The sequence below is a fragment of the Drosophila pseudoobscura genome, chromosome 3 (assembly GCF_009870125.1).
Source record: "Drosophila pseudoobscura strain MV-25-SWS-2005 chromosome 3, UCI_Dpse_MV25, whole genome shotgun sequence".
In the NCBI taxonomy this organism is placed as follows: Eukaryota; Metazoa; Arthropoda; class Insecta; order Diptera; family Drosophilidae; genus Drosophila; species Drosophila pseudoobscura.
Window position 1 is genome coordinate 19,254,855 of NC_046680.1, and position 9,822 is coordinate 19,264,676.

General features: G+C 46.1%; 2 protein-coding genes and 1 long non-coding RNA gene across 3 annotated transcripts; all 3 read right to left on the bottom strand.

The window, feature by feature from the left end:
- Positions 1–2,026: 2,026 nt before the first annotated feature.
- Positions 2,027–2,574, bottom strand: LOC117183738 (uncharacterized). The gene is made up of 2 exons (XR_004468890.1): positions 2,429–2,574; positions 2,027–2,373 (listed from the first exon to the last, which is right to left on the bottom strand). It is a non-coding gene; the product is annotated as an uncharacterized lncRNA (long non-coding RNA).
- Positions 2,575–5,249: 2,675 nt separating this feature from the next.
- On the bottom strand, positions 5,250–6,617 carry Grl58a (Gustatory receptor-like 58a). Its single transcript, XM_001361657.4, has one exon. It carries the CDS (start codon positions 6,471–6,473, stop codon positions 5,250–5,252), a length of 1,224 nt encoding a protein of 407 aa, XP_001361694.2. The 5' UTR covers positions 6,474–6,617.
- A 1,112-nt stretch (positions 6,618–7,729) lies between these two features.
- On the bottom strand, positions 7,730–9,786 carry LOC4805270 (uncharacterized). Its single transcript, XM_001361658.4, has 5 exons — positions 9,565–9,786; positions 9,259–9,505; positions 9,111–9,193; positions 8,892–9,041; positions 7,730–8,824 (listed from the first exon to the last, which is right to left on the bottom strand). Exons 1-5 carry the CDS (start codon positions 9,659–9,661, stop codon positions 8,163–8,165), a joined length of 1,239 nt encoding a protein of 412 aa, XP_001361695.1. The 5' UTR covers positions 9,662–9,786; the 3' UTR covers positions 7,730–8,162.
- Positions 9,787–9,822: the final 36 nt, after the last annotated feature.

Here is a 9,822-nt window from a genome sequence, read left to right on the forward strand (position 1 = left end):
ACTTCAATCTCTTTTCCCCCTGGCCTCGCTCTGCCCTCCTCTGGCCTCCGTCTCACTGTTGTTCTGTTCTCTATTTATAAAATTTAGCATTCCGCTGGCATTCTTCGCAGCCGCCTATTTTCCTATATATATGTATATATATTTTCTGTTGTCTGTGCCAAGTTTTTGCGGCTTCATTGCCAGCTCTCCATCGTCATCTCATTTTCGTCCTGCTGCGGATGCCGATGCTGCTGCCATTATCGTTTCTTTCCATTCCTTTCTTCCGTCTGTTGTATTTTTAATAATGCATAATTTGTTTTATAACTAGGTTTCTCCTCCTTCTCCTCTTTCTCCTCCTTCTGTTGCTCTCTTTTCTCCTTCTTCCTCTTCATTTTATCTATGCACAATATATATACACACACATATATATATAGTGCTATAATACACCCACAAAGAGAAAAAAAATATTGTAATCAAAATGAAAACAAAGCGTTCGTTCTATTGTTGAAAAGTTATTATAAAATACTTTGCTTTGCTGGCGATTTTTCTGCATTTTTGCCGCCCAGCATTTGGTTCATTTTCTAAAGTGCCTCCAGGGGTGTGAAATGCCACCCGGAGGAGTGGAGTGTCAGAGTTCTGGGCTGCTATTGTCCAAACGTGCATGAATAATGCAGTTAAGGCCTGATAGGATGGGCCCATTCCCTTAAAACTGGCTGGCGAAATGTGAGCAGATTGTTGAAATGCATTAGACCCAGGTCTGTTGCAGGAAAATGCGCTTAAAGGCATTTTGAGTAGTTTTAGTTTACAGTAAATAACGCGGTGCGTAGTCATCTTACTGGGAATCATGAACATGAAGTTTTCCTGGATTTAATATGTCGTCGATTCATTCAATTTCGTAGAAGATTTAACAAAAAATCATGAACAAACGTATGCCAAAGAGTGCCTTTAAGGCAATTTCCATTAGCTAATCAAATTCAATGCACAACGAGTCACCTGCACCACGTTATGGTCTTTTATAACAGCCAGAACAGCTTACATAGGCTGTCCCGAGCAGTTTAGGCACACTTCTCAACACTCTACCGCCGCTCTGCACCGCCGCGCAGTGGAACACTTAAAACGTCATTACCTGGCCTGGCAATTTGGTTTTCGTTTACAGCTTTCCAAGGTTTTCCTTCATTTTTTGTTGCCTGCTAGCGTGGAAGGCTCTCGTAAAAGGCCGGAGTGAGACATAATAATAAAGCAACAAAAGACAATTCAGATCGTAAAAAACCAAAATAAATGTTATAAATGAACCCATAAAAATTACAACAACAATGGAGGGTAACCGGAAACAGGAACAGGAGCAACCCTGGCCACCATGACAGCGCCCTATGGGAACCTTCCTCTCAACCTTTGGCAGCGTTAAATTTTTTTAACTGATTGATACGCGCGTGGTGGGTGGAACAGGTGTGTGTCTGTGTGGGGGTTTGGGGAGTGTCGCGTTGCGTGAGAAAAACACTGTTACACACAAACCACCATCCATACGGGGTAGAGCGGAACAGGACGAGAAACTGACGAGTGACGCCGAAAAAGAGGCAAACACTCGCACAGAAGAGGGTCTCGCGTGAAAAAAAATGGGAAAAAATATGTTACAAAGTGTCGCACACGACAGAGAACCCATACACACTGGCACACGCTCACCCACACACGGCGAGAGTCGCACCTACATACAGATACAGATACAGAACAGACACACATACACCTTCAGGAGTCTGGTTTGCCACTTGCTCGCCTTGTCATGTCCTGGCAGCAACTTTACATTGTTTGGCTTCGAGCGCTGTGCCATTTTGCGATACCCTAGCAAGGGCTATTACGATTCTGATCAGGTGTTTGAAACCAGTTCCGATACAGAACTAGCAGCCAAATCGACAAAGCCATGACAAATCACTGTCTCAATGTCTTCTATAAGTATTTCTACTCTTGTAGTATTCTATCGTCGCAGATTTTCATTGTGGCACTGCCAGATATTGAGCCCTCCCACTCGCACATAAAAAAAACCCATCAAGTCCGTCCCGATTCCAGCTTTATTACGACTTGATCTTGTTTTCAAGTCGAATAAGTCAGCAAAGATATTTAGAAAGTAACATTCAGTTGTTCTTTTGGATTCGACGGACGTTGGCTATAGCTGTGAAGAGCCTCGCGATGATCCCTCAGCAGGATGGTCCACAGCTGCTGCAGCATCCACCGCCGCAACAGGGCCCACAGCACGGTCCACAGCAGGGACTGCAACAGGAGCCACAAGGGCCGCAGGGGCCACAAGGACCACAGGGGCCGCAGCATGGGCTACAGCAAGGGCTGTAGCAGCCTCCGCAGCACGGTCCACAAGGTCCACAGCACATTTTGATCCTTAAAGTTCTAAAAAAAAAGGCCCAATTGTTTTTCAAAATATTTTTCACAAATTTTTGTTCACCTTTTAACTGGAATCCAAACGAAAAACTGAAAATCAAACAAGAAATTTTGATGTTCACTCTACTGCTCCTGGCTTGGGACTGACGAAATCCATAAAACAAACCCGTATACCATTTTTTCCAAGAGTTTGAACTGACTCAAGGCCAATGTGATGATACATTTTATTGAAAATATCCAGAGGAACGACCGATCTCCAAGGGTAGCTAAAGGTTCGGCCCTTGCATCCTGGCTTTCCGCCATGTTTTACTTTGGCTTTGGTTGGTTGAAGAGCTTTGAAGAGTCGGGGGATAGGGGGTCGAGTGAAGAGTGATGAGGAATGAGGTTTGGGGCAAAGAGTTCGGAGAGGAGGTGAGGGCTGGGGTCGATGCCGCTATTGTGTCATCCTCGTCGACGCATTCGTGTCAAATATATTTCCTTTTTTTCTCCTTTCTCTCCCTCTCTGTCTGTATTTTAGTGTAATTTTGTTGATTACAACGTTGTTGCCTTTTCTTTCTCTCCTACTCCGGTGTGTGATTGTGTACGTGTGTGTGTGTGTGTGTGACATTGTTGAGTGTGTAATTTATTTGAAGTGATCCTAAATTATATATGTATTTGTGTCTGTGTCTGCATCAAGGGTTTGGTTCCACAGCAAAATATATGGCAGGGATGCGCTTGAATTATATATGGGGTACACTTTTATCGCTCTTTGCATGAATAAATAAGAATTATCATGTGTTTTTAAAGCAATTTGTTTTTATTTAAACTGATAAATAATTTGGGAAGTAATTACTGGAATATATGGAATAGTTATAGGCGAAATTCTCTCTTATTTAATAGAATATCCCTCGAATTTTTTGGCAATTTCCCAATTTTTTCCCAATTCAATCAAAATTAAATGTTTGCAGAGCCACGTCGGGGACATTGGTGCCCCTCTTGAAACCTCTGGGGCAGCAACCGTCGAAACTAATTTGATTTGACAGCAGCACACACCCACCTGGACACAAAGACTAAGACACTAAGACAAAGGGTCCATGGCAGAAAAGTATGCTATGCTTTTATGTATCCTTCTCTCTTTTGCGTGTCCTTTCCTTTCGTTTCCGTTCTCCTTTTGGGCCTTTCTGTCCTGGCCTCCTTTACGGCCACATTATTACTTTTTATGGCCAAAGCAAGAAAAGTCATGTTTGGGAGCTTGTTAATATAAAAATTGTGCTGCTTTGGCCACCCCAATAGCCCGCCCTGCGGCCAGACTCAACGCCGAAATGTCTAATGAAATCTAATAAATTAAAGAGATTTACACAAAGGGGGGCCCTTGGCCAGGGGCTAGGCTCCCTCTGATGTCTCCCGCCAGCGACTTGATTCCGTGGTCGGCATAACTCACATTGTGTTTCAGGCTGGCCAAAAGAAAATTATTGGCTTTTCAGCAAAATCCAAACTCTCCAAGCCACAAAGACGGCAGCAACAACAAGTGTGATGGCAAGGAGTACAGTATCCACCACTCCCTTATCCCTCCCTCCCTTATGGCAAACTTTTCCCCCAGTTGTCACACAATCTTTTGTCTCTTGTTGTTCTGAATGAACCCCAAGGAGTGAAGTCGCAACCGACAACCCCAAGGAGATCAAAGATAGCTGGAAGAGAGGTTAAAGTTCGCTGGAGCAAACGGAAACTTTCTACTCGAATCAAAGTCCCACTTTAAGCCCCAATAGAATGTTTTATTTTATCACCGAGTTCATTCAATTAAAATTTCTTTAAATTCCTTTATTTTTGGTGATGTTCTTTATACAAAATTCAATTTCATGTTTGCCCAACAATTTTAATTGATTTTCAATGTTTATATGAATATGTATATGTAGGATATATGACAAAGGCAGAGAGTGCAACGAATAAGCGAGATTTTATGCCCCAAAAGAAAAGGCCAAAAATTCACATAAATCTATGGAGAAAGCAGTTTGCCAGGAAAAGGGAACTGGGAGCAGGGAACAGGGGAAATGTAATCAACTCTGGTGGGACACCTCTTCAGGACTGGCTCCAAAGGGGGTGCGCAAATCCCCAGGAGAAGTCCTCTATAAATCTCTTGCCATTTTAGAAGGTGCAAAATTGTATACATAAAATATTTCTACTTATTCGCATTCGTTGAGGTAATGTTTTAAAAATGATTTATGGTTCCGCCCCCCACATCCCCCATTCCCATCTCCAGACGGGGTCCCACCGCCCAACGGAAGGAAAAGGCATGTGTGAGGATTGGTAGGGGGCCCAGGCAGGGCCCAGGACCTACACTTACTGGCACCTCAAGTGCTCGGCCAGCCATGCAATTACATATATCAGCAGGAAGACAGACTCTGGGGTGGCGGAAGAATGCTCCTCTGCTATTTTTGCGCATGTTACAGCACTGGCGAATGCATAAATTATGTACAATCACCCAAAGAACGAGAGGAATAAGGTCCTGGCCTTCCTCGGCTCGTCCTTGTAAAGTGCGTGTTACATTGAACAAATAATTTCTGGAGAGTGCAATAAATACATGATAAATGTCTTAAAGCTGCCAGAGAGTTTCCTGCTAAAGTTAATCAAACCATATGAGAAACGGCCCACCGATGGGGAGGAGAAAAGGCAAAACATAATTTCGAATTGTTTCCCATATCCCTATCAGCGGAAGAATTTTAAAATGCACATTGTATTAGGTGGAGAGCAGTATGTACTCCAAAACAAACACTTCAATAAGGCTCCACGTGATTATTTTCTTGCAGAAGAGCACCGTCCACTGAAATCGAGCTAAAATTCTCATATCATTTGAATGTTCAGTGTATTTTACAAACAGTAACCACAACACATTAGTCTTACTTTAAAAATTACTTGAAAGCCCTCCCTTTTGGATGGGTAATCTCGACGTCAATCGTTATGTCCTGCTCGGACACCACCGCCGACTTCTTCCACATGTAGTGCAGATGTAGGAAGCTGCAGTAGGCGAAAGCCAGGCGGAAGAAGAGCTGCCGGTTGGGCGTGACCAGGCCCAGAACCTGGAGGCCTGGCTGCAGCAGGCAACGTCTCACGCTCTGGCTACAACTGTCGCCGTCCTGAAGCCGCCAGCGATAGCGTCTCCTCTCCAGCCAGCCGTGGGTGGCGAGGATCTCGTCGAACTGCAGCAGGCGAGCCACCTGCAACCAGCAAGTGTCCTGTGGGGCAGCGGCGGCAGCCACCAGGGCGGCCAGGGAGTGCATGAGCTGGCGCAGATTGTTGGCCAAGAGGGCGATCTGGAAGATGCGCCGCCACTGGACATAGGAGAGCGAGTAGATCATGCTGAGGTTGTAGACGATGATCAGCACCAGTTGTGGAGTGATGCAGTCGAGCAGCTCCTGTGTGAGCTTCGCATAGGTACGGTGTAGACGCTGAAGAGATCGTAGGCGGCGCTGGAGCCTCTGCACCGCCCTGTGATCGCCCTTGAGTGTCCCCACGGGGAGCTTCTCGGCGATGGAGGCCAGCTCGTCGTTCATAAGCTCAAAGGATTTTGTCAGAATCGTGAGTGCAATGCTCACCAGATGGGAGGTCATGTCCATCACCCAAATGGCCATCGAGACGGGCACCACGAACACGGCCATGAAGAACAGCTTCCAGGTGGCGTCCTTGGACAGCATGAAGGTCTCGAAGTACATCTTGAAGGTGAGCAGCCTGAAGACCAACTGCAGCACCAGCATCCAGGACAGCCGCAGCTTGCAACGACATCTGCGGTACAGCTCCGGAGCGAGCCGCAGGAAGCAGTTGATCAGCCGGATTCGCTCCTCGTACACCCTCCGAGGCTGAACCAGCAGGCAGCAGGCAAACACGAACAGCTGGATGTGCAGGAGGAGGACGTATGGGTGCAGCAGGGCCAGGCTCAAGAAGTAGGCGAAGAACAGCCCCAGCATCCGTGCTATGGTCACACTATAGGGCGTCAGGTGCACCGAGCTGTGGGCAGCCTCATAGCGTACCCTCATGAGCCCCAGATAGTAGAACTGCGCCAGATAGAACCGCAGCAGGAGCAGAGCGTGCAAACTGATGTACCGGTTGCTCAGGCGGAACAAGCGCCAAAGCGCCATCGGTGAAGTTGGACACCGAACTGGCCCGCAAAACCCCGGATCCTTTGGGACTGGTGTGGAATAATTGCTGTCATTAGGTTGGTTAATGATCCACTGATGGGCAGCGTGATGGTCTCACATTAGGGATGGACAGTGGGGGAGCGCTCTGGCTTGCTTTTCGTTAAGAATGAACTAGTTCTAGGTCCCGAATCCTGGATGATGTTCTATAGGCTGAATACCCTTGCGAATACCGTGACCTCAGTTCTATTCAAGGTTCTGCCAACCAATACGCTCCCCCAACCCATGGTATTTTCCCCATTTAAAGGTCTGTGAGTACCATTTTTTGAAAATCGCGAACGGACCAACTATTTCTATTACCCAAAAGAGACCCGCCCCGGCAACTTTTGTTTAGATATTCCCCAACATTCTTGCACTTCATCAACATAATTTGTTATGCAATTAATTTGAGTGGCAAAAAGTAAGAAGAACTTTGTTAGAAGGCGCCAAATGGCTCATGGCTCATGGCTGATGGTTGATGGAGAGCAGAGCGCTGCGAATGTTGAATATGAAGTCTGGTAAACAAGTTTTGCATAATTTCCATAAAATATTTCATAAACAACTTGAAAAATGGGGAGAAAGCTGAAAGCAGAAAAAGAAAACAAGGGAAACTCGCAGCGGTAATTAAAAAGTTCACAAAAGAGTCCGCTCCGGTTCGGTCCGGTCCGGTCTCCAGGGACTCCGGAGACTTTGGAAAATTGCTACTAAGAAGAAGCGAAGCGAATACGAACCGTCTTCCGATGACAGGGCACAAAACTTGCCGATTGAATGTGGAATGTGGGAGACCAGGCACTGGGGGCATCGTCCCCCACTTTAGACTCTCTTTTCTCTGCCAATCCAAATAAATTAAAAAAGAAGTCGCAACTCGTTGCCAAGTTTGTCACCGCAGAAAAATAATAATAAGGAAAAAAGGGGATTATTTTATATGTAGATGGAAGGCCTGGCCAGAACCGCAAACTGCGGTTGCCGCGGACGCCACTGTGGCCACTGTGGCCACTGACCAGCTCCGGACAGTTGTTGTGGTGTGGACGTCCTGGCACAGTCCTTGCAGTGTCACTGCTCATTATTGTTGGGGGATGCACAGGAATCGGAAATTGGAAAAGTTTCCACCTCCCCCCGCAGTTGTGCATTTATTTAGAGCACGGAAACTGCAGGAAACTGACGGTTGACTGGCAGAAGGATATTATCATTGGACAAGGTTAAGAAAACGAATATGTACATATGCTATATTTGTGCTTCTTTAGAGAAATTATTATTCAATTTTCAATGCAGTTATTCAATTGTGTTCTGAGAACGAAAATGTTGGCTCAAGTTTGATTTTCCCGCTTGATAAGAAAACAGCTGGCATTAACCGAAAATAAAACACCTCTCTGTTGTACTCTGGTTGTGTGCCGCTCTGTTGCTCTCTTCCTGCCGCGTTCTCTCTTAACCGGTTTGGGAAATATGTATCTTTGGGACAGCAGGGGTAGTACGAAACGGTTATAATTTATCTAAACGGGTTTCAAAGAGGGGAAATATTTAAGGGTGCAAATGCGGCTGCGATGTTTCCCGCCCTCCGCTTGCAGTGGAATTTCAAATAGCAAAATTAATTGACGAATGAAACCTAAAATAAATAATTCACGTGTGTGGGTTGTGGACGGCTGTGGAGGAGAACTAACTGCTATCAGCTATATCGCGACGCAGCCAGTCGAGCAAAGCATCCCGGGCACACTCCGCATCCGCATCCAGGCAGAAGAGTTGACGCACATCCTCCAGCCAGTTGCCGATGATGTAGCGCTTGATGCACGGCATCACGCCCAGCTCCCGCAGAGCCTTCAGGCAGTACACCTGCAGGCGTGGATTGGTCTCGGTGGACATCAAGCGACCCACATAGCAGGGCAGCGGCGTGAACTCCCGGCTGCGCCAAAGAGCGCGCTTGCTATGGAGGCCGTTGAGGAGGGCCAGGACCACGAACTCCCAGCTCATAACCTTCTGGCGTGGCAGCATTTTCTTGGGGTCGGTCTCGATCTCCTGGAAGACTTCGAACAGCAGCTTCACCCCATCAACAGCATCGAAGCGGCGCTGACCCTCTGGACAGCGGAGGAGCAGAGCGAAGGCCTTGGTGGCCATGCACCAGTAGAAAGGCAGGCGACTCTGGATCCGCGAGTGCAAGAACTCAAACAAACCGAGCTCGATTCCGCGCTCGGGGTCAAGCTCCAGCATGTGGCAGAGATGGTGCCAGAGATGCCGCGGATATAAAGGCTGGCAGCGATCCTGCAGGAAAATAGAAACCGCTGAGGCCAAGTTCTCGGGGTCCTCCATTACGATTCCTAGAACTGGTATTGGAGAATAATATTGTTTAGAGTTCAACGATTAAGGTTTACTATCAATCGATTGAATTACCCTTTGGTTTGCCTGTCAAATTGCGTAAGATTTCAGCGGCCATATCCTCTTGGAGTGGCACTCGACTCTTTATGATTTTGTAAAACTCAACTCTCAGACATTTCCGATTAGCAATATGCTCGGCGCCATTCAAACTGCGAGATAGAATGTCTTAAAAAGGGAAGAACATATTTAATACTTAAAGAACTGATGTGATTTTATAGTCCAGACTGCACTCACTGAAAATCTTTAGATATGTTTCCACTTCACGGTGCTCTTCTTTGTAGATTTTCAATCTCATCCTCATAAAGGCATTCTTCACCCTGTTAAAACGGAAAAACAAGAATACAGATATTCCATTTCCCCGAAGCAGCCTCTGTCAACCCACTTTCTCACAATGTCCATTTCAATGATGGCTCTTTCAGCATTCAACGGATTTAAAAGGAACTCGGTCAACGAAACAATAGCCTTCCAATGGGTCAGGCGCATATCACTGTTCATTTCTTTCATCAATTTGGGCAAAGCAAACCACCCGTAGGCCAGCTGTGCCCGATCATCGAAGTACGGGGAGCTCGGTGCGCAGCCATGTGGATAGCACTTGCACTTGTCACGTTTTTCCATGGCCTCTTTCCATTCTAAGGTGGTGTTTTTTCGTGAAAACAGATCTCCATAAAATATCCATTCCCCGACTTACCCGTATTCTGCTGGCAGTTGATGGAGCTGGGCTTGAGAACATCTTTGACTTCGAGTTGCAAAAAGTGATTGCGATATCTTTCCAGCTGCTCCCACATGTTGTCGAATACAATTTTGTTTTCCTTAAGGTTAATTCTATTAAATCTTATAAAATATACACAAAGCGAGTTGTTTTTCTACAAAAGAAATGTTTGCAAGTGACAAAAATTTGTTCTGAATTTCAAACATCAGTTGGGCGGCAAAAAGGGTGCCAGACTGT